General features: G+C 35.7%; 1 protein-coding gene across 2 annotated transcripts in view; it reads left to right on the top strand.

Annotated features, from left to right (window-relative positions):
• The window catches only part of LOC105364960 (discoidin domain-containing receptor 2), a 237,779-nt gene that overhangs the window by 165,633 nt on the left and 45,574 nt on the right, over nt 1–26,572 (top strand). For both annotated transcript variants that reach the window (XM_011503003.1, XM_011503004.1), the window contains exons 4-6: nt 964–1,195; nt 21,289–21,436; nt 22,066–22,376. In XM_011503003.1, coding sequence (XP_011501305.1) covers nt 964–1,195; nt 21,289–21,436; nt 22,066–22,376 — 691 coding nt within the window. The remainder of the gene's footprint in view (nt 1–963; nt 1,196–21,288; nt 21,437–22,065; nt 22,377–26,572) is intronic.

Raw genomic sequence — 26,572 nt, 5'->3', positions numbered from 1 at the left:
ATGCCCCCATCCCCTCTCCTATCTCTCCAACGCCACCCCCTCGTATCCCCATCACTCCCCCCTTTTATCCCACTCACTTTCTGTGCTCGCCGCTGCTCTTACTCCCTTGAGATTAAAACTAAAGCACGTCTCGCCCATCGGCTCACGCTCGACCTGCCTTTCTATCTTTGTTTCTTTGTTTTTGTTCGATATTGATGCCTCATTGCTCCTTTTCTTAAGATCCATCTTACTCGTCTACGGAATGATAGTTGGTTCTCAGGTTCATTGATTTCTCTCTCGCCCCCCCCCCCCTCCACCCTCAACCGTCCCCATCACCTATTTCTCCCCTTCTTTGTACGAGGAAAAATTACCTAATGAATAATGGTACACTCATAGTTTCACATGAATTAGACATTATAATCGTTAATCTCGTATATTCTAGTTTTACAATATTACTATTCGCAAATAATCCAGAAAAGATACATATTTTGTAAAATAATAGAAGCTATCGTAATTATATGAAAGTTATACGCGAATGTCGAGTAAAATAATAACGCGATTAGATTTTTCGATATCGAAGTATTTATATAGATATCAAAAAGCATGTAATAATTGACAATAAAGTTATCACGAATTAAATCATTGTTATCGTTAATAAAAAAAGCACATTTGATGCGTCCGAGTATTAACATGACGATTATCGTTATTTGCGATTCTTGAAAATATCGAATCGAAATAACCAACGTTTTAATAATGTAAATTGCCTCGAATACCAAATTACGATAATGCAATTTACATTCGATGCAATTTGCCATATTATATCCTACTTGATTTCTGACAAAACGGCTGCTGTGACAGTAACTGATAAAGCGAACTGCTATCGGTGGACTAGAGTTTAAAAAAAAAAAAAGAAAATAAAACAAACGATAGACTTAGATGTGACGTGAAAATATTAAAATTGCCTTGAACTGCTTAAATTTGCAGGCTCAGGTCGGAGAATCAGGGCGGCGCCTGGTGTCCGAAAGAACAAGTGACTGCGGATCCACGCGAGTGGCTGGAAATCGATCTTCACATGGTCTACTTGATCACTGCGACTGGTACTCAAGGACGCTTTGGCAATGGGGTGGGCGTTGAGTACGCCGAGGCCTATATGCTCGAGTACTGGCGGCCGCGACTCGGCAAATGGATTCGATACAGAGACATCAAAGGCCAAGATGTAAGCATCTCCCGTAATCCCTAATACTTTGTTTACTTATTTACTGGTACTGTGCATTATTTTTTTGGATATTTATTTTAAAAGGCGGATATTGGGCGCGAGTCGTTGGATAGAATTGAAAATTTTACGCGCCCATGATATACTTTTGTCGAGCTACAATGATTAGGCCTGGTGACGTAAAGTCCGAGATACTCCTGGTAAATGGAAAGGTGACTTTATGTTTTTATGGTTAAATGATATTAGGGATTTTATTTATAATGGGTATCTGTTAGGTATATTAGATTAAATGAATTTAAAAAATTGCAATCTTGTCAAATCAATAATTGAAAATTAAATACCATGTTTATAATGGGATGTTGATGATTAAGTTACGTGTTAAGGGGTTAGTTTTTATTCGACGCAAATTTTTCATTGATTATTGCTTTCTCGATGCCAGGCAGTGGGCAGAAGAAAAAAATATGAATAAAATAGAGGAAAACATCATGACGAATATAGAAAAGGAACTTCTCGTTCAGCAATTTTGAAGAGCAAACGTTTACATGCGTCACACAGCAGGCGCATTTTGCATAATAAAATATGTAAAAAGCAATATCCATATTCCGCGCGATTTCATTCCAAAAGAAGAGTGAAAAAAAAGAAAAAAGAAAAACGTTTTTCTAAAAAAGAGTGCTTACTGAAACTTGTATTACATACGTATAATATATATATGTACATTATATATATATATATATTATATATATTATATATTATATACATTATATATATATATATACATTACAATATACATACGTATAATAATGTAGCAACAGTACAAAGATACAGTGTAGCAAAAAGTTTATTTATTTATTTATTTTTTTTTTATTTTTTTATTTTTTATTTTTTGTTTTTTTTTTTTCTTTCATTTCTCTTCTTTATTATACGTAGAAATTTATTTTACATTATTTATCCCTGACTTTTGAAGATAAAAAGTTTAATCTGATCTTGAGAAAGTCCTATTACGATGTGCATCAGCCTGAAAAATATAAAAAATTGCTTTTATAAATTTGAAAAAGCTCAACATATTGCTTTTCAGGAGTAGAAAAAGGCCGCGGAAGAGCATTACGTTTTATCGTATAATGGCGGCGACAAGCCGAATCTGAGTTATTTGTTTTGAATAAAACATCGACGCTGCCGTGTGATTAAAGATAGGGGATGGAGTGAGTAGCCGACTAGTGGAGGTTCGAGAGTCCGGTCGAGTGAATTCGACTGCTACAAGGGTCTACTACGCGTTGTGTACATGTGGGAAAATATGTATGAGGTGAAACTCATACCAACGTCACGTCTGTGTTTATCTCGGCTATTTCTTTGACGCCTGACCACTAACTGCTGAATAAATATATGGCTTTGGTGGATATTTAGTCAGTGCCTTTGTCTCTGCTTAAATGCATCTCAGGCAATTGTTTGTTGTGCCAATTAATTGATTTATTGTGAATTGATCTTTTCAATTAGTTCGTTTATATGGAATTCAGCGTGTACTAAAGAATCGAGAATGTTGACATGTAGGGGAGCGATCAATGTACATTTACCTTTTATAAATTCGATCGAAAATAATAGCGATAATAATTCGAAAGATATTAAAAATATTCCCACACTAGTCAATACTAATTTTCTAACTATTATAAAGAATATTTGCTGCATTTGTACATTTAAAAATCTTAATTGTCGTTGTTCGTTTTCACCGAGGTATTATCTATCAATCTTATGTATCATTTTCGCATTATGTGACTACGCATAATTATAGGCTCCCAGGTTTAGCCGTATATTTTCGTTCTCCTAAATAGCCTAGGAAATGATCCAATCGATTAAAAATTCATTCAATGCTTAAATATTATTTCAACATAATATGATGTTTTTTATAAATGTTCACATCATAGAGTTAATGATCAGGCTGTGCGTCGGCTTCTTGTTCGTTAATATACATTTTGCGCACTCGGATGATTGAGGATGTGAATTTTTTTGATGAGATCACGGGCCTCTTAACTTTCAAAATTTTCGTTAATTTTTAAAGAGAACCTCGCGAAAACTTTGTTATTTTCGTTCAAGATCTTTTCATTTTCTTCAAAATCATCTTCTTAGCGATCCTCATACTTAACATCAATTAATGTCTTTAAAGCCGAGTATCTTATTAAATCTTTTGACACTTCCAAAAATAGAATATATTTAAATGTATCAAGACTAATTGGAGGCCAGTGAAAGCGGACGAATATAAATAAATACAGAAATGCGCGTATACGTATAGAGAGATCCGTATAGAAAGAAAAGTATGTACATAGAGATGTAAGTTGGCAATTTCACATAGTCGTAGCTCAACAAAAAAATAAAATGTGCGATGCTATATATAAATATATATATATATATATATATATATATATATATATATATATATATATATATGCGCTCATGAATATAGTCATACTTATAATACACGCGCGCGCGCGCGCGCGAGCCTAGGCGCATACGTATGATTGCCCCTGCACATGACGTACGTATCAAAGAAAACGCCCGAGGTACAATATACACCTGTACATACGCATAAGCGCGCGCCCTCACAAACACAGACACACGCAAAACATACGTGTGCACTTACGCATAGTCGTATGTAATAATAGGCAGTTATGCTGATGCATAGGTATGCGTATACATAAACGTACGTTTATAATCTTAAGCACAGGTATGGATTTGCTAGGCGTCGTACTTGAAAAACTTAATTACGCTGTATTAAAAGAGAAAGTAGAATGATTTCTACATGAGGAATTACCGATAGTCTCATCATAATACTCCGTCTTGTGATAATAATCTGTATTTCTGTGATCTGTGATTTATATTTGTTCACTAGATTAAAATACATTATGTATATACATTCAAGACGCATTTCTTAATTTCTGAGGCAAAAAATACTTTACCCGCGTCGAAACATATAATTCATTTTATTTATTTATTTATTTTGTTTAATTAATCAATACTGATCAATATAAAGAAGAATGTTTTTTTCCATTACTATTCCGCTTAAGCTATTTATCAACCATCATATAGTTGTGATTAAAAACACTAGTTCAAGGTGTAGCATAATATAAACAATTTTTAAATAATACGAATGACTAGGCATGAAAAAAGGAAGAATCAAATGATCTCAAAGGAACGACCGATATTTACAAACCTCTCGTATTAATATTAAATGGAGTGGTGCTCCCTCAATTAATCTCTAGCTGGAGTGAAGGACTTCTTTGATGCCCGAACGTTTCACTGGTAGCGCACGTTTGTATGCACATCCGCCAGTAAATGGCGGATCGCCGATAGCTTGTTCTCCTTTAAATGTTGTTTAATGGAATGGGTGCGCATGCATATGCACATACGTAATTCACTAATAAATTATCGGGATGACAGCGAAAGAAGAATAAAAAAGAAGAAAAAAAAAAAATTATTTCATTACACGTTTACTATATTTTTACTACATAATTTTTACTAATATATTTTCCTACATTTTTAATAATTTGCGCAATTGCTTAATGTGCTGTATAAACAATATTTTTAATAGTTTGACCTTGGTGTTTGCGCGGACATACGAAATTTCCTAGAAGTAAGCCTTAATGAGTACAATTAATAGTGTTGTAATTTTTTCCTTTAAACCATACAATTGTACCACGCGACTGTAGGGTGAAAAATTCTCTATTAACTTCAGTATTTACTTGTGTAAATACTTGAAATATAAAATTATAGGAAGACAATTTAAGAATTTTGCTGATTAAACATTGCTCAGCCTTAAATCCTGATAGAGTGGATGATAGTGCCTTGGATTATTCAATTAACGAATTTAAATGGCAAAAATTAATTTTCCACTTTTAAGACACAGAAACATAATTTACGCTGACCAATATCGATTAAAAAAATTCCAAGATCTCATTACAAAACCTTCATGTAATTTTTTAAAAGAGTTTTCAATCTGAGATCCATTCTTAATAAATCTTCAATGTCTTAAGAACTAGATGTAAAAACAAAGAAAAGAATAAATTAAAAGAAAGGTACTTATCCACTGCCTCTGTCGGCTTTATCAAGATTCAAGTGACGCAATAGTTATGGCTTCGATTAATCGAGACCGTTCGAATCCATTCGCCAGAACGATCCGTCTCTCTCAACATCTACCGCGAGAGTCACGCCTCTCTCTTCCTTCCTTCCTTCCTTCCTTCCTTCTTCCTTCTTCCTTCTTCCTTTTTCCTTTTTCCTTTTTCATTCTCTCCCTCGTCTCCTCCCCTCCCCACCCACCCACCCACCCCCTAATCATTCTCATCCCAATTCTTCACTTCCTCCTTCCTCGCGACCTTCTTTGCCACCTTATTCGTCCGCGCACTTCAGCTCTCCTCATCGTCCCTCGCATTCCACCCCCCCCCCTTTCTTTTGCTTTCTCTTCATACATCGACATTCTCCTCGCAACGTTTCTTCTCTTCTTCTTTTGGATACACTGCGGTACTTTTAGAGCGAATTACTCGCGTGCGAGCTCGAAATAGATGACTCGGAGGAGGAAGAGGAGCTCGTAAGCGCCCGGATACACGCATCGACTGAAATAATAATTCAATTGCGATTAAAGCGCTGTAGCGCCGGAAAAACTTTATTTTTGGAAGCTTCTCTTGCAGCAAGTATCATCCTTCTTTTAAGTATTTTAAGTTTTGCTTCTTCTTTTCTTGAAGCATCGCTTACCTTGTAGTATTGCAGTTAATCAGAGTTGTGCGTCACGTTTTTATTTAGCTTCCTCCTGATATCGATAAATTTTCTGAGACGATTTCTTTGCCAAATCATTTGACTAACGAAATTGCAGAAAAAAAAAAAATTTTTTCTCTTGTTTTAATAATTTTATAAATTCCTCCAATTGTCTCGAGTGAACTCCATTTACATTATATATATTTTTTTTTATAGTTATTGACCTAAATCCATAACTTCAAAAACTTGCATGAAATTAGTTGATACGAAATTAAATATCAAACTGATCGTTCACATTTAAAAAGTAAATTTTATAATAAAACAAACGAAGATAAATATTTTCAGAAAATATCGTACAGTATAATAAAACTCCGACAATACAATAATACTCTTTTATATTTTATTATATTATTTATATTTTATTGTAATAAATGAATCATATCAATTCTGCCAAACAATTACATAGAAGGAAACGAAATGTAATACTTGTAAAATTATACATACACCTACGTACGAGCTTAGACTTTAGATTTGCTTTAATAAATCACACTCAAGAATGTTTATACACATTTTAAAAATCACTTTAAGCTGGTATTAATAATCCAATATATATATATATTAAACGCATTCACGTACCCATACACCCACGCACTCTCGCGTATATACACATAGGCAACTGCAATATTCTTTTATATTATCTCTCGATATATCTTTACTTAAAATAATTCTATAAATCTTTCATTTAGACTATTTAATTGTTATTCTTCTTATTATTATTATTATTATTATTAGTAAATTACATTAATTTTCCGAGAAGCTAAAAAAAAGAAAATATTTATTTTTCATTTATATAAAATATCTTCTTAATACAAATATTATTGGAATATATGTGAGTATGACAATTTTGTTATATCAACATAATCTATTTTACTTTAGAAAACAATATATTTTCTCTCTATCTTTATTGTTTTTCATTTCTTCAATCAACTGCTGTATGTTCGATTACGACTGCATATAAATAGATGGAATAAGCCGAAATGAAATAAAAGAATATGAAAAATCATATTTGAATAGGATAAAATAAATAAAATAAAATAATGAAAGCTGAAGATAAAAGAAAAATTAGAAAAGTGTTGAGAGACGGTAATGTTGAATACTCAAATGGTAAATTCCTAAGTGCTCAATAATTATTATGAATTATTTATCTAATGCAGAAACTTTATATGATTAGATCTACTCATGAAAAGTATAATATGTTTATTACTCTTTGAACTTTTATCTAGAACATTAATAAATTGGTGCATATCAATCTCAGCACCCTTTCACATTTTTCCTTACGATATGCTTAGTTACTTTCTTCTTCTTTGATCTTGCCTTAATTTTATTTGTCGCTATGATTTTTTTTTTTATATATATATATATATATATATATAGAGAGAGAGAGAGAGAGAGAGAGAGAGAGAGAGAGAGAGAGAGAGAGAGAGAGAGAGAGAGAGAGAGAGAGAGAGAGAGAGATATTTCTAATACATTAGTCTTTTAATATCCTTTCAAAAAGGTATTAATCGTGGCAATAAATTTGGTTTTTAGAATTTAAAATTTTATGGCAATGTAATATAATTGATGGAATCGATCGATTCGGATTACATTTTCTTTTTTTTTTAATTTTTCAAAATCCTTTATTGAAAAACATGATGATTGCAATAATTTAAAACATTAATTGAATTTTCTTTTATTATGTAAGCTATCGTAAAAAGAAAATACGATATAAATCTGCGCATTCAATTGTTTATTTAATATATATATATATATATATATATATATATATATATTCCAAAATCAAATTTAGCCGAGCGGAGAATTATGAACATTGTCAAACAAATAAATATTACATACATTTTGTTATTTAAAGTAATAATTGAAGATGTTATTTGTACTTTAAATAATGCATGTAATATTATATACAATATAGTATTACACTCGCTAAATTATATAAACCATATTCTCTCTCTCTCTCTCTCTCTCTCTCTCTCTATATATATATATATATATATATATATATATATATAGACAATTCATGCGATATAATATTACATTAAATTGCATTATTTGTATTAAAAATGTAAATGACGATTCCATAGCACATTAAAATTAAATATAATATCGCTTATAATAGAACAGTTATAAGCTAAATAATAGTTTGCGTTAAAAATTCTTTTTATACATTCGTGAAAAAGTTAATTGTTTAAAGATTATCATCTGTATTTAGCATATGTATTTAAGATATGTCCATCGACTGGTTTACCTAATTTACTGTATTAAGCGTGGTCCGATTACTTAGGTCGAAGTACCTATCGAATTTTCAATACATAGATAATTCTATACGATCATATATCTTAACTTACCTTATTTATTGGAGAAATGTAGGAAATATAGGAAATGGTAAGGAAATTTGGAAATGTTCAAAGGGATTGTAATTATTTCGAAGAATTCGAAATGTGCTTGAATACATTTAAATATATTATACGATATAATGTTACGTTTAAGTTATAAAATGTATAAGTCAGTAATTAAATCATTATTATGTTTAATTGCGTAAATATTATTTAATGATAAAAATCTATTTATTTACTAATATATAAGTATGCAATTCATCTCGTAATACAATTAAATGCTTTATAAAATAATTATGCGTATTTAAATTATTTGTTAATTTTTTCTTCTAACCATATATTACCATAAAATTTGCAGCGTATGTAGGTCGGCTGTTACTTTCTCTTATATCAAAAGTAAATAACAGTGATATTTTATTATTTAAAAATATGATTCTATATTATCAATAACGCTCAACTTATTTAAGCAAAGTCTCTTATAAATCTCGTCTTTGTCTTTTATATTTAATAAAAATTGGTTATTTTTTTGTTTCTAACATACAGTAGCTGATACACTCATTACATGTACCGACGTTCATCTTCTTAGCGTTCCATCAATATCATATTCGAAGCTGCTTGACGTAATTTGAGAAACGCTACGTGCTTTATATTATCAATTTAATATGCAATTGTTTTGGAACCGACAAGCTATTGATTTTACAGCTACATCGACGACATTATGGATACAATCGTTCGATAATACATTCGTATTTTTATTTTAATTATTACTGCATTTGATTAATTTATATGGTAGTAAGGGAACAAAACATTAAATGATTCATTGTTTAAAAAATATAAATATGGGATCTTGAATGATGAATGATGCGTGCACGAGTAATAGTCAAAGAATGAACATTATCCAAAAATTATTTTCTTATACGAAATACTGGATTAGCTTCTTACCATTGGTAATAAATATTTTGTAACATCTCGGATACGTAGTTAATGATAATACAATGATATTTCAAATTCTAGATGAAAAACTTCAATATTATGCGTTATATGTGATTAAGAGTTTTGCAATATTGCATTGAATTTAATAAAATATTTGAAAATCTAAGAATGACAATACTTAATTAATTAAAGGCTTAATTGGTTGATTGTCGAATCTAGTTGCCTACAAAGATTTTATCATACGTGAAAATTATTGACTTATAAAATTAGTAATTCAATACAAATATCTCAAGCTATTGAATATTATAAAGATTTTGGAGGCAAAAACATAATTGGCATAAACGTATTAATTAGTATAATAATTATCATCATTATTATCATTATTATCATTATTATTAATATTATTATCGTTATAATTATTATTATCATTATTATTAATATCATTATCGTTATAATTATTATTATCATTATTATTATTGTTAGTAGTGGTAGTAGTAGTAGTAGTAGTAGTAGTAGTAGTAGTAGTAGTAGTAGTAGTAGTATTATTATTATTATTATTATTATTATTATTAGTCTTATTGCATAAAATAAACTCGGAACGTTCTGTTAAACCGTAGATAATTAATTACTAACTTATTTCGCCTCATCCTCTGAAATCTTACTAGATTATTATCTCTTTTGATCTATATTACTTACTAAGTATCATCATTCATTCATTCATAAGATCAAAGCATTTTTCATTAACAGTCCTAATTGGGTTTAAAAATCTCTTTATAACGTAGGGCTGACTTAACATAAGTTCACGACCTAAGTATTTTACATCCTACCATTAAATATCTATTTAATGTAAGTGCGCTGTTATCGTCAGCTGATCGCTGATGCGAATTGCTAAAGCTGCCCTGGCTAGTTCTTCTTCGTCGTCGTTGTCGCACTCTTTACCGATACGACATTTTGCCTCAACTTTGGTATTTTGTTCTTTTCTTCTTATCGTGTCTGTCAAGCACGAGCATGAAGTTCCGAGATTACTTGCACGAGGAACTTATTAGGGCGATAATTTTCCTGAAGTTGTATTTTGTCGCTCGAGATTCTTGGATGATGTGGCAATTTACGACGACTCGTGGACATTTTAATTTGATACGGAAAGTTTGTAAAAATCATGGCAACGTCTGTTATTAATGATGTTGTTGAGGTATTCAATGAATTTTAACGAACTTAACTGTATTATAAGCTAGAAAAAATAAATTTTATAGAAAGGAAGTAATGACAACATGAAACAAAAATACTTATTAATTTAGATTTTATGATTGATAATTTTATTTAATATTTTACTACCGATATATTTTCGAAATGTTACGATTAAAACAAGTATTAGTATCTATGATCTCTAAAAAATTTTTATTAAAAATCCTATATGTACGTATACACGTTATTATATTAATAATCTGCGTCAGCTAACGAGGAACAACTATTACGGACAAATATTCAATAATTGGAAGTTGTGTCGTGTCGTAAAGATTGTTGCTCCAAAATGGGGATAAAGATATTATTCAATATTGATCTGCAATAGTTATTGCCTTGTCGATTTCAAGCCCAATACAAATACTTTCTTAATAATTGCAAAAAAATTATATAAATAGTTGTTAATATAATGGAAACGATGAGAACCACTGATTTCATGGTTTATAATTCACTATGAATTCTTAAAATACTTCTGTTCTTAAAACTTTAAAATTTTTATTCGTTTTATGATTTTATTTTATATTTTATATTTTATAGTAATGATTGTAAAAGTTTAATAATGTTTTAGAAACATAATAGATATAAAATAAATATATTCGATAAATATTTGATAAATATATTTAATAATGTTTATTAAGAGTTATAAGTCATTTCAATTATATATATATATATAATTATTGAATATAAATAATTGAGAAATTCTTTTATATGGTAATTACAAATAATTTCGAAATATTAGACTAAATTGGTGAAAAAGTAGATAAAATATGTATATATTTTAGTAGTGTTTTATGCTTTTTGTGACTTTATAATTTCAGTCAACCTATATGTTATAGCTTTTTAATAGTCAATTTAGTAATATTCTAATGTTTTTAGTTAATATTTTTAGCATTGAGCTCTCTCGTTCTCTCTCTGCAAAATCTTATACATAAATGCATAATTGAATAATTGAAATCCCGAGCTTTATTGACAATAATTTGCCTCGATATGCAAAATTTGTAGTTAGTAATAGGCCACTTAGAAAGTCTCGTATTCTTTGAAGATTTAACCGTCCAAATATTCCTCCATCTTCTTTGGCATTGCTACGGCCATTTGGATTTTCGCTCCTCAACGTTTTAGAGCATACTGTAGTACTCTACTCGGGACTGTTTATTATTAAAGGTCATGCGAAGTTTCAAAAGGCTTCTCAGTCAGTAACTGGGGTAGGTACTTAATTACCATCAACTTCGTGGTTCTTCTTTGAGGTTATGAAACGTCGGGCAGTGCTTGGTCCTTCCATATTCTTTAGCCTGTTTATGCCTATTTACATATATTTTATCTTTTTATTTTATCGATTATCTTTTTTCAATTCACGTATTAAACAAATTGGTTTTTTTTTTTTTTTTTTTTTTTTTTTTTTTTTTTTTTTTTTTTTTTTTTTTTTTTGTAAAAGTGATGCTCACGACCAAAGAGTTGAGACTCGATGTGAATTACTTATTCATGTCAACGAAATATTCAGGCTACTGAAATATTTAACGTGCATGAAGAATAAATTTTTTTAAGCATCATTCGGCTTATCGATAGGCTCGAGCGCTTTTAAATAGGCATTTAACATCGTATTATCGGAGAATTTTATTCATTTATTGGATCAAATTTTTTATATCTTCAGAGTCGTTTGGCACGAAATAAAATTATAATTTTATGACTTTACCGCAGTCGAGCCAAAAGCCAAAGGATAAAAAGAGCATGAAATCGTTATTTCTTTTACTATCACGTTTATCGATCCATCCATCCAATTGTCCATCCATCCGTCACCCCTTCCCGCCCGAACCACCTCAACCACCGCTCGGACCCCACTATCTACAGTCAGAAGTTGGACAAATTTCTCCTCTACGTCGGCCCACGTATCCTGCGCTGATCAAGATTCTGCTACCATCGGATCAATCCGTCTTTCCTTCAATTAAAAAGCCCCGCGAATATTCCATCCGGGGTGTGTACACACCCCGGAAAGTTGTACATTTCCGTTATAAGGAGGCGTATTCCGCGCCTGGTGCAGAGTAGCGCGGATCCCAATCGCGACGCAATGATTGCGTCGTCGCAATGCCGATGTGGCATGCGCACGGGGTGGCTCAAACCTTCGAGGTGACTTCAAAAGGTCGTCGTCGGTCTCGTACGATCGTCCCCTTAAGAAAACTGGTGTGCAGCTTCGTCGCGACTTCCTGACGAGTCCGTGGACGTGCCTTCCCGACATCCGTTGCTATGCCCATCTTTTCTCATCTCGCGGCCCAATTCTCATTAAGCCGACGGTCTCGCTCAAGCACTCCTTGGCAATTCGATGAGATCATTGGCCAAGTTATCCTGTAAACGGCATCTGAATATCATTCCCCCTCCTCCGTTTAGTGCAAATAATACGAACTCCACGATGAGAATTTTTCTCTGACTGGATAATGGATGCCATTCATATTGCTCTACGTTGTTATGTAAATCATTGACGAAATTTTGGCTTCCTTTATCTCCTGGTAAAAATTAAAACAAATCCGCTCTTATTCAATATAATTATTTGCGGCGAAATGATTTTTAAAAACCAAATGCTAATTGACGAAATATCAAGGCTGACGCGGCGAAGGAGTATCGCGAGCCGAGAAAAAGACAATATTCGCCGCAACGACGATTCGAAACGTGAAAAATCTCCGATTTGTCATTGTGGCAACTCATTCACGCAATATCTATTAGTTAGGAATAATTTTTTTTTTTTTTTTTTGATTCTTCATTTATTCAGTAATAAATAGCGATTATACCTATTACGTATATGTAATATAAAGTTATGTAAGTATATGTGTTCCCTACAATTGATATTGAGAAATAGTTGTTTATGTGAACGGCAGTTTTGTTAACGCAACATCAGTCAATTATCGAATCACTGCCGATTTCATTAAAATTTTTACATTTATATTACTTCCTAATTCTCGTAATACATTTAAAATTGTTCTCATCGATAATTTACCTCGAATTAATGCACTTTTGAAATAAATTTCATCGCCAAATTCGAGAGTGTGATTGATCAAAGACTTATTACTCATCATAATTTAACTATTGCAAAATAATTTTTAGCCACGTTTTATTACTATAAAAGTTCATATAAAAATGTTCGATCTACACGGTCTATCGACATTATGGCATAAACATTAAAATTTAAAAATTAGCATGCGATAGAACTTGGGGTAATTAGTTGAGACTACGAAGCGCATGAGATATTAATGCTTTATAACGAGTATCTTGACTTATGACTCACATCCGCAAAGGAGGAGATTTTAAATTATTTCAAATTCAAAGTGTACTAATGCTTTCAAGTATCAAATAAGTAAATATATATGAGCCAAGTTTAAACACTAACAATTTGATCCATCCCCCCACCCCCCCCCCCCCCTCCCCCACCATCCCAACCCCCTTCCATTCATTCGCCCGACGCTCCAAATTTTTAACAAAAGTTCATGTTGCCAAATCAATATTATTATGCAAGGCATTTCAATAAAATGCCAATAAAACGTATTTATTTCGGAAGAATATTGATAAACAAAAGTTGAACGCAAATAGTAAAATGCCACGCGTGCATAAAGGTGGAACTTATCGGGAAGCAAGTAAATTATCGCAAATAGCCGCGAATTAAACATAGTCTCCTTCCCGGAATGTAGCCTAAATTTAGAAAATCTCTTCGGGTGTACCGAATACGTTCTATTCCCTCGTTCGCACTCTAACTTCCCCTCCTAGATTCCTGGTAGTTTGTACGCTTAGTGGGAAAGCGCTTGACAGCTTGCGGGATCCCAGCTGAAAATCCACCTATCCGGGGCAGAAGTAGACGTCGCGCTCGGTAAGCGGCGCACGTCGTGACGGTCAAAACGAACGAACACGTTCCTCCGTCGAGTCCGATATTTTTGTTTCTTTTTCATTCTCCCCTCCCCCTTCCCATACCACTTACCCTCTCCCTCCAACGCCCACTCGTTCCTTTCCGCAATTCCCACCCCTTGATACTTCCCGTCCGACCTCTTGGTTTTTAGTTGCATGCAGCTGCGAGCAGCAACGCGCATTTTCATTAGAAAATGCACGCGAGCTTGGAAATTCGGTGAATCGCGCGATACGATAGTCAGCGACTGCCTCGGAAAATAGCCTCCCGACAGATAAGATGCGCGTCGCCGACCTTACTTTCATAATTGTAAGGATATCACCCCGAGGGCATAGATTGGCATAATAAATTATCAATATGATTTTTTATATCTAAACAGGTGCGAGATGTTTTTCGTTAATGCTTTCTCACTTGCTTTCTCCGCTGTATTTAATAGGTACATTTTGTAGCGTATCATTGCTCATAAGTGACCTGGCTACCGTACCAACGTATTTACTCATCCATCTTGTTGATCTATAGCTGCATCCTTGTAATGCTTAAAGCAACAGATTACCACTTTAATTGACTTGTCGACTGTTTGTTTGCACCAATGATTAAGATGCTAATAAATAAATTGGCTTTGCCTTTTTTTTGCAGTCAGTATTTTCGTATCGATATTTCTCTCCTATTAATTTATTTATACACAATTTATACGAAATGTGTGCCAATGCATATATATGTATGATGCAGTCGGTTGAATCGTTGCGCTTAATATGCAGAAACACGAAAGCCAATATTACTGTTTCACGAAACTCTATTGCTAAAGTGTGATATGTGTGTTTTAATACAAATGTTCCAATACAATTCCAGGAGCATATTATTAATAAAGAGAATAATAATTCTACGGTGCATTAAGAATGGACTTTTTGTTGTTGTTGTTGTTGTTGTTGTTGTTGTTGTTAATGTAAATGACATGGTTGTATGGTAATCATTAAAAACGTCGACAGCGTATTATAATGATTCTCGGCTGTTAATAATAATACCTTATCAAATATTAATATTGCCGTACAATAATAGTGGCCGATGTTGCTTGAATCACCCGCGCGCTTATCATTAACGATTCCAAGTTACTTAATTAATAATCCTTTCTTACCTACATTACCCCATAAAGTCATAATGCTCATAAAACAATGTTCTAATTGCTCCTCCGCTTCATGTCAATATTAATTATTTTTCTTATTATATCCTCGATAATCCTCCCCCATTCCCAATTATGATACGAGTTCGATGATAAGTGAGTAGCGCCAGTTAGAGTTGAACAAAGTTATTTTTAGAGAAAAAAAAAAGAAGAAGAAAATAGATGAAAAAAACATACAACCAAACATGGAAACTACGAATGGTCTTTCGATATTTTATACGGCGAGTAATATTAAATTCAGCTTTCTACGTACATGTTTGCATTCGTTACGTAGAAAGAAATTTCGTTAGAAAGTGCGTTTATGGTTTGAGGTAACGATATAACATGCACGCTCGTGTACGTTAGTGCATGTAGATGCTTTTGTAAAGGGAATTCCAATCACGAAATTGATTAAAGGGCAGCGATCGCGGCGTAATTTCAACCAAAATTTATTTTTCTATGCCACTTCCGTATTTTGATTGATCTATATTTTTATTGCCGCCGACTTTTAATTTTATTAGGACACATCCCCACTCGAATCCTGCATAGGAAAATATATATAGAGAGGAAGAGAGAGAGAGAGAGAGAGAGAGAGAAAAACAACCGCGCTTCCGTCTCGTTACAATTATACCGTCAAAATGGATAACGAGTCGACTCGTCTCACGTACACGGACACTTAACAAAAAAAAAAAAAAAAATAAAAATAAAAAAAAAAAACAAAAAAAAAACGCAAAGTATCGTTAAATCAATCCAATGCCATCATTACCGTTGTTATTTTTAAATATTATATCGCCAGCGCACACAATTCATTTCGTAAATACCTGCATTAAGCATTAATCTACGGACTTGCGCGAGTTATGAGAAATACCGCAAGACGCAGAGAACAAAGGAGGATCGATAGTACTCGTGGCAACGACGACCCCGAGCCAAGTCAGCGGGGACGTAAGATATCCAGAATCTGGTGTTGCACCATGCAGTCCTCGTTCCCGCGATAGCCAGAGGCTTAAAATCGCTGTGCTTTACAATTGGAGGACCCGCAGTCGCGGATGCACGACACGTGATCCCGAGCCAACAAGCGAGACGCCCTCGGATCGTCCTACCTCCTCGAGTCCATTAGCAATTAGCGACGACGGAGAGAGGTGCCGCTATGGCGAAGCATGAAGAAAGGAAGGACGGAGGACATAGCCGGCCAGGCTGCTAAGGACGGCCCAGTTCGGCGCCTCCCGGTCCTCGTGAGTCCCGACGTCGCGCCTCGCTCAGCGTCAAGGGATTCCCAGTGGAGTGTCGCCGCTCGATCCGTTATCCTCCCCGACCCCGTGATCCGCGCTTTTTTCGACTCGTTGCGACTCGTCAGCGAGGCGAGATCGGGACACGAAGCCGAGAGAGCGAGACTTCGTGGCGCGACCGGGAAGACTGTCGTCGGCTGTCGGCGGGCGCACCTTGAATACAGATGGCCGGCATCCCCGCAGGGACGAAGCGGCAGCGATGTTAAAAAGGAACTCGGCCCCCTTCCACCTTGTTCGACGATCCTACGTGCCGGGAATGCAGTCTCGCCTCCAGGTAACGTCTGCTAGGCGCGCGCGAGTAGATGACGCGCTCCCGGCTGACATCGTGAGACGGTGGGACGAGCGAGGTGGGGGAGGAGGGTCGATTTGCTTCTTTTGGGTCAGTGGAGTAACGGCTTCGGGTAAATTGCCGAGGATGCGGGAGCCGCGTGATTGGGGAATTTAGTCGAAGGATGAGGATGGGGTGGATCGGGGTGATAGGGCGGGGAGTTCGGGGTGTGCTGGTATGGGGTTGGAGTTGGGGTTGGGGTTCGGATGGAGGGGGTGGGTGGGTGAGTAGAGCGGTTAGAGCGGTGTTGGCTACCGGGTCGCCGAGAATAGGCTAATCGGAGAAATCCAGGATTGGCCAAGCCGAGCATCGTGCTCACTAATACGGAGCAACAGATCTCAGGGTGTCCTGGATTCTGATGGAATTCGCGAGGACGTACACCGACCTTACCCCGTGGAATTAGCCGCCTTCGGTTCATTGCGACATAATCTTGTTATAAATGTTGGAATAGGTTGGGCGTTATCCGTTGGCTTTTGCCGATTATCTTGCACGATTGGTCTGGTTTGGTGAAATTTTCGACGCGTGTTATTCGAAGAAATGGGTTAAGGATTGAAGGACGGTTGTGTTAGATTCGAAAATGATTGCCCCTCGATTTTCAAATAGCTTGGTATAATTAATAGCCAGAATTGGCGGGATTTTTTTTTTTTAATTTTTTTAAATTTTTTTTTTTTTTTTTTTTTTTTTTTTTTTTGTCGAACTATCGTATTACCGTTGGCGGTAATTATAATAATACCATGGACATTGGTATTTTTCCTTTCTGATGTTGCGAGAAAATTCCTACGTAGTAGAAAAGCACGGGGTACGGAAAAATGTGTAATCGACGTAATGCGATTGTGATGCGTGTAAATGATGAAAAAAACGGCGATAATTTTATGGCAATGTTAAATGATATTTAATTCTTGGTAAGGACGAGCGCATACGTATTTTAAGGCAGATATAGTCGTCATTTCTTCGTCATTCTGAATAAGGAATTATATTTACATTTTTTCTCTCCCTTTTATTGAATTTTTTTTTTTTTTTTTTTTTTTGAATTTTTTTAATATATATTTTCATAAATTTAAATTTAAAAATGACTGAATATTCATTTCAACATAATTAAAAGCGCCACCATGGAGAATTAAGAATATACCTTTATTTTTTCAAAGTGAAATACTTTACAAAGAATTTTTGCAACTTGAATCGTAAGTAAAATATGATAATATTGTAAGAAAGTAATAGTCAAAGGGGGCACGTGTTATAGATTTGATAATGTACCGTGCGAATTTATTTCGTATGCAGGAGGAAGAGAGAGAGAGAGAGAGAGAGAGAGAGAGAGAAAGAACGTGGTCGCACACTATCAAGATAAATCTTAAAAGATTTCAAAACAACACCGCTAAACATTAAAAGAGCCAATGATAATGATTTTTCGTTCGCTTTTATCCGTATTTGTATTATTTTCATATTACCTCTACATACGTTAGAGTAATTGAAATGGAAAAGACAAATCAATTACCGAATATTTAATATGCAATCATACTATTAATATAGTGACATCGTTTGGGCACCTTATCGCAGTTACGTAAAATCTTTCGTATATTTTATCTAGAAATTTTAATGTAAATTTGCCTTTGAAATATTTTCCCCATAAATTCAATGCCTTGAAATTTAATATAAATCGAGAAACTTTTCCCAAGTGTACGTATATTTATTTATGTGCTACGTCGTTGAAGTTGCAATAACAAGTAAATTTTTAGCGAACCGTAGACCTAGCGTTGCGCGCACTTTTTACTCATTACTTTTACATATATCGTAATAGTAAGAATAATTGCGAAACGTGAAATTAATTTGAGGAGAAAAAGGACCTTTGAGGACGGTCTTTTGACGTCGTACTGAAACTTTTTTTCTCAAATTTACCGGGACGGTGGCATGGAGGGGGAGAAAAAAAAATGGGGAGAAAAACGACAATAATCAAGTATAATACGAATGAGTTGATGAGTTTTTATCATGTTACGACGTCCTTGGAAACGGATGACGTAAAAAAGTTCTTTTCACAATTCCTTTTCGACAATTTTGAGAAATTTATTAATCGATAATCTCAGCACAATAACAAAGACAAATAGACGTGTAATATTTTCTTCGTTGGACTAGTAGGCAAGCAAAGCGCGTATGCTTAATAATCCACGGTCAATAGACGTATGGGCTTTGATAATATTTCGTTAATAAATTGCGTGTATCGTGCTCATCGTCAATTATTTTGCATTACGATTATTGCTAATTAATGTAATAGGAGGTTGGGCGAAGGGAAGAGACCGTAATATCACAAAGCTCAACAAATTCGTATACTTCAGCTTCCAGAATACGAAGAAATGTCTTTTAACGTCCGCTCTTTTTAGATGTTTGTTCGCGGGCTCCTTTGAGGAAGTTCATACCGTGATATTGCATATCGAAGGGCATAACGAGTCTGAGGACGACGGGTTCCGGGTCGGGAGGTAGGTACAGTTAGGTGCCGCGCCCTCGCGCGCAACCTCCCATCAGCCTCCCACTAAGTCATATGTTGGGAAATAGCGATGTGCCCTCGTCCTTGGCGGGGCGTGAAGTGCTTGGCAAACTGGGGGGTCACGCACCATGCGAATACCTTGGAAGGGGTTTGGGGCTCGATGATCGTTGGATGGTGGTAGTGGGAGGGGGTGGGGGGGGGGGGTGGGGTGGAGGAGGCGCGCTATCCTATTGCCTCCATCCGAGCGAGGAAAGCTTCTCGGCGCCTCTGCAACGAATAAAGCCGTGTATTTTATTCATGAATGCAGGCGGCTGACGCGCAGCGAAATCAATATCTGCGGTCCCGCGTAGCTGCGCATTCGTGTGGATGCGCGCGCTCTCTCATGTATGCGCGTGTGCCGCGGGTGTGGGAATCGAAGGTCGAGCCGCGAGCGATTAATCTATCCTCGAGTGAGAACTCTGGAGTTGGCTGATTTGGCGGGTGGATGATGGCGGGAGAGGAGGGGGGAACCAAGAGTAATAAGAGGAGGAGGAGGAGGAGGAGGAGAAAGGGGGTGGAGAAGGACCACGGTACGTGGGGATTCGAAGGGGCGGGGGAATTAGGGGGGATGGAGGGGCGAAGGGGAGGGGGAGGGAAGTAAACGACGACGGATAGCGATCGACGAAATTTAAGTCGACGCGTAAAATTATTATGGAATTATTATGGTCTGTGGTGATGTGTTAGCCTTCTCGTCTCACGAGAATGCAATTACTTATTGGCAATATTTATCGTAATAAATTTACTTTCTCTACAGCGTATTGATGGCTCGATGGCAATGCCAGAGAAATAGAGTAGCAGAGCCCTATTGTAATAAATTGCTTTACCCGGGTTATATTTGTTTATTGCTCGGAATGAAATCGGGACCTCGAGCTTTTTGTCGTCAATAGAAGCCAAATTTATTAATGATACGAACTTTTAGCCGTGCCGATATTTATCGAAATCAAAGCAATTTTTATTTGCGAATATTGTCATTTTGAAGAATATAATTTGAAAATTATTATGCCCTTTTGGTCTTGTGATTTGCATTCATTCGTAAGTAGCAGAATTTCAGACATTTGTTTACAAAATCTTAAATATTTACCATTGATATTTCGGAGATACTGCTCGAAATATGTTGCAGTTGATTTGAAAAGCTTTTTGCCCAATAAAATCATCGATATAGAAGCACTCGATTGTATTATCGATGTCCAATATCTCAAAATATATGTCAACATAATACTTCCGGATAATTCGTTTCGTCGTATCTCAATCAAACTTAAGACATTATTAAGTTCATCCTACGAGTTTGTAAATAGTATTTACGAAACAATTAAGAATTATGAAATCACATTCCGAAATTTAATGGGAGGGAATTCGTTAGTTTCATATTATTATTAATCGCTCCGTATAATCGACTATTTGCAAAGTGCTTAAAATGCAACGAGGTTAAAAATATATCTATCCAGGGCCGTTCTGTCAAGAATTGGAAGCAATTTAATTACATTGATCGAGCATGTTCTATGCGATGATTGGCCCCAATCATAAATGTAAATTTTATCAAGGCATTTGCGAAATATCGGGGACAATAATTTACCCTGAAATTTTGCCAATCGTCGGCGCACGTTTGCTCTTATGTGTCTACCATTAATTTTTCAGGTAATCAAGGCCAACGACAATACCTACTTGGAGGCAAAACACGAGCTCGATCCTCCCATATGGGCAAGCAAGATTCGTTTTTTGCCTTACGACTCTCACATGCGCACAGTGTGCATGCGTGTCGAATTGTACGGCTGCTACTGGAGCGGTAAGTGTTATCCTCTGTTTCTTGAATAATTCCATGATTTTTGGAGCCTGAAAATAATTGCGTTGCATATTTAATGGCCCGTCTAGTCAATATAAAAATTTCGTTTAGTGAAATTCGTTTAAATTTTGCCGCCTAATTGAAGATGGTAAAACAACGGTGCAGGCAATCGATACTCGGCAACAAAAGTACACTCCATCTGCATAATTCCGACAGGAAGATGCTCGCTCGCACCAAATCACGCACAAATCCTTAATCACGAAATCCCAATTTAATTTCAAATTGATTTGTCTCATTATTTAAAATTCACGCTCTTGCATTACGAGCGTTAATTATTTTACAGTCTTAGATATAGATTTGCAAACAAACAATCATATTACTCTCTCCAGATTAAGACGTTCGTTATATTTTATACACATTATATCAACAATCACTTTCAATCACTATCCTTTCAATGTCCAATTGAATCAAAGACCTTGGAGCTGCTCCAAATACCGCCAATAATAGCCCCTTGTTGGATGGGCCTTGGGTAAGGGGGGGGGGGTTCATAAGGCCCGCGAGGAGGAATCCGTTTAGCGATAACGAGCCCAGTGGTAACGAGGACGTAACGCGTGCGTCCTGTCTTTTCCCAGATGGCGTCGTCTCGTACTCGATGCCCCAGGGTGACAAGCGCGGCAGCGACTGGGAGTTTTTCGACTCGGCTTACGACGGCCCCTGGGACGGCGAGCTTCGCCGGGGCCTGGGCCAGTTGACCGATGGGAAGACGGGCCCGGACAATTTCAAGCCCGGTTTGCACGCTCACGAGCGTCGCAAGGGTTGGGTCGGATGGCGGAACGACACGAGGAACGGCCAGCCCATTGAGATCAAGTTCGAGTTCGATCGTATCAGAGAGTTCTCCGCTGTCCACGTCTTCTCCAATAATCAGTTGAGCAAGGATGTCAAGGTGAGTTGAGAATTATTTTGACCGCTTTCGTATTGCCCCGAGGGTACAAAATGCGTACTTTTCGTGGCAATTATGACATGTGATGTCATCGATCATATCGTATTATTAGGTCTTTTTTCGGCGAGACGATCGCGCTTTGTAAACTACCTGGTCAAGCTAAGAATTTAAGAATTTTGATTTTCATAATTGCCGATGCGTTGCAACTGTAGCGATGGTCCTTGATATCTTTCCATTATCGCTTATATATATATATATATATATATATATATATATATATAAAGTGCCGTGGATATCATTGCAAATGAAATCCAATGATGTTCAAATAATTTATACAATGTATTATATCGTACTACTGGATCGCTATTCAGCCAATTGTGAGCACTAGTGCTTGTTTAACGAAAATTTATGCCATTCTTTACCATGATATCGTTGAAATAACGCACAGTGTAGGAGGATCATTGGCTCGTTGTATTTGCTGAATTGATGCTCGGGTGAATCGACGCGAAAGCGACGATGATGACGTTATGACGACGATACGACTTGTATGTCACGCCTTGTTTTTCATTAACATAATGTCCCTACAGTCTTGTTATTACACGTGTCAAATTTTAATTTTTCCATTCGTTGAATTATCCTATTATTTAAAGCTCAACGTTGAAAGAGTAAGTAAAGCTACTCCTCTTGGTCATAAAAATAAACGTAAATCGCAGCTCTTGGTGGATCCACTAGATAGTTGCATTCGCTTCAAGTGGAGCTTATTTACAAGACAAGAGCTTCATGGAAAATTGCTTTCATTCAATTATTTTGCCAGGACTGCATTAAGCCAATATATGTATCATATAGTCAGCATAACAATAATTAGAAACCTACTTTCGATTCATGTTAAAATCTATCAGCATAATTTGACTTTAGCCATTATATTCATGAGTATGTGGCTTACAGTCAAATTGAAATCAACGATAATCGAGATGCGACCGTAACCGAATCGACCCATCCACTGTAATCCATGATCCTCTCCTCTGCGGGGGAGAATTTGAATACCAAACGTCATCCTATGGCTCTCCGCTGGCGTCTCCCGACAACGTCGTCACTCCTCTCCTCTCACATGCCAACCAATCATATCCAATCTGATTTTCCCAATGTCTGTTTGCGGCAAAGTGCAAACTGGCAAGGAAATCGTTCGGAAATGCATTACGTACATATCTATTACTACAAAGTGGCAGGCTATTATGAATAAATTTAATATATCGAAATAAAGGTAACGTTAACTCGTCCGGTCTTTACCAAATACTTGGAATTTAGATTATTAATTATGGAATATGTATTATTAACCTAAATAAATAGCGGGATAGTTGTCAATTACTCACTTTCTATATTATTTTTCCAAACTATAATCGCAATACAATATAAAGTGTGTATTGCAGTATATTGAATTTAAAATATTACTTCTCACGCAATAGTGTCTAATAATTGTAAATGAAATGAATTAAATATATTGTTTAAGCTTTTTGTAATACCATGACCATTTGCACATGAAATTGTTATTCACGAATTATATATCCAATGAAATTACCAACAAATAAGAATCTACTATTGCACAAAATAGCCAATAATTCGTGTGACATAATTGCTGAAGAGAAATATGGAAACTGTTTGCAAAGCACAAAGTTAAGAGGGATCGAAGAACGAGCGACAGGACGTGAGGTTCATTGAGATCGAGGGAGAGAGAGAGAGAGAGAGAGGAGAGAGAGAGAGAGAGCGATCGTGGGTGGGACGGAGCGAGGGAGGCAAAGAATAAAGTTTAGTCCAGGGTAAGGAAGTGCAGAGTGTCTCTGATCGTTAAACTTACAAAATCGCTTGTTCTGCTCGGTTTGACACAGCGTTGTCGTCTTTGTAGTTGTATGTGCTCCGATTTGCGCTGAATACCAAAGTAGCGGATGCCATTGGGGCTCGATGACAGTGGGACAGACCACAGTTGAGATCAACAGGATAAGATCGTACCCTTTACCGACGTTTCACTTCCCCAATTGCGCGTCATCCTTTCCTTTCATGTTTAATTTTATCGAGATTTTTTTTCATTTTTTTTTTTTTTTTTTTTTTTTTTTTTTTTTTTTTATGGGTTCCACTCGATCTTCGACGTTTTCACTATATTTTTGGCATTGGTCTTTATATAGTTAAATTGAATATATCGCATTGAGTTTGCTCTGGTGAATTTTTAAGCGTGTATGGTTAATAAAAGTTTTGTTTATTTATTAAAATTTCAATAGCATTATAATAGGAATACGTTCTCGTTACTTATTCATTATCAATTAATGTTGAATATTTAACATATGATCTACTTAATATTTAAGAATTTGTTTTAATCGCCTTGTTTTAATGATTATGCAGGCAAAACGGGCACATTGGAATTGGGTGAAATTTCGCTAAAGTACCGACGACTTTTATAAAATTCAGCTGAAACTACTCGAGATTAAACGGAGTTCGATAGCAGAAAACCGCGTGCACTTACGATGTAACGAAATTATATTTCATTGGAGATGAACATTACTTCATCTCCATTTCGAGACGATAATAAGTTTATTATTTGTACGTAATTGATTGGGTGCTTGTTGAAAGCCAATACAATAAATACACTAATTATTAATATCTAATAATTTGCAATAAAACTGTGCCAATAAGCAGGTTGGGATAGACTGTGAAGGCTAGGCTCTTAAAAGGAGAATTCGATATTTCATAATTTCCATCACCTTTTCAAGATTCATTGAGAAATATCGAATGCCTACCAATAATAAATCCAATACACTGATTACCACACGAAGTCATTTGATATAGTCTCGTGTTTTTATTTTGTTTTGTTTTTTGTTTTTTGAGCATAGCCTTAATGCAAATATCCGCTTAAATAATACCAAAAGCAAATTATAAATTAGAAAAGTGTCATACGCTAATAAATGTTCCCTTGAATGCGTATAAGAAACGGGCAGACAATTGCTCAGCCAGAGAAATAACATTACTCTCGAGAGCGTGGAAGTAAAATTCTTCAATTTTCGTACAATGCTTTATTGTTTTATCGCAATCCCCCGACGATTTTAGTTCGGAAAAAGAAGACACGGAGCACGGCAGCAGGACATCGAGTGCGAACGATGTCCTCGGCGCTCACCCTTTACGATAGATAATGCAAAGGGAAACGGGAGATCGCAGGATACAACAGCCTCGTCATTGCCGTCGTCCCGAAGCCGAGTAAAGGAGTAAAGGATACCAGTCGTCTCGTCCGTTTGTAGAAGGAGACTCGCCGGCGTACCTGCGCGCAGCGCCTTGATTGAATATTCCACTCGGCTCTTTATCAAGGATACGCCCAACGAATCCCCGATATTTCGCCTAGGCACTACGCTACGAAAGATGCGAATAAGAGACGGAGGAACGTCGGAGGAGTCGAGGGAAGGAGAATAAAGAATGAGAAAATGGTCGAAGATAAGGGTGAACGAGAGTTGGTGAAAGACCTAGGATAGTCGAGGAAGGAAGGATAGGGGGATGGCGGGCAAGTGACGGGTTGGAGCGATGGAGAAGGGAAGATGTCCCGAACGAACGAAAAAAGTTAGACATGCGAGGAAAAGGAAAAATGGCGTGGGATAGAGTGACGAAGGGAGCGAATGAGATAACAGTTGTACAAAGTTGAAATTTCAGTGAGACGAGCCAATCCATTATATATATATATATATATTATCATTCAAATGGAATTTACAGATTTTAGAAAAAACGTAAATTTAGCTGATGTAATTTATGTTTCTATGTTCGTCATTTATTTATACATAAAGAGTTGCTAGTGGTGAATTTTTCATAGTACTTTTTTTTTTACAACATTAACATCAATAGTGTTAAGTGATATGACTTATTCAGACTAAAAGCATTCTGTCCAATAAAATGATGTATGATGATTTATTAAATTTAACTCACCTTATAATTTGACTAATGATTAAATATGCGCGCGCGCGCGCGCGTGCGTACTCGTGACTCCACGTGAAGTTCGGTTAAATTTAATAATTCTTCGTGTATCATTTTATTGGACGAAATTTTTTTAATTTAATTTTCCCAAACAAAAATAACAGCCAGCGTTAATATTGCGAATTCACATTGCTTGTAACTATTCTAGTACGTGATATTCATTATATATATGTAGCGGCGGGCGGGTGATGGCGGGG

The sequence above is a fragment of the Ceratosolen solmsi genome, unplaced genomic scaffold (assembly GCF_000503995.2).
Source record: "Ceratosolen solmsi marchali unplaced genomic scaffold, CerSol_1.0 scaffold61, whole genome shotgun sequence".
NCBI classification, from domain to species: domain Eukaryota; kingdom Metazoa; phylum Arthropoda; class Insecta; order Hymenoptera; family Agaonidae; genus Ceratosolen; species Ceratosolen solmsi.
This window is presented reverse-complemented; position numbering and strand designations above follow the sequence as displayed.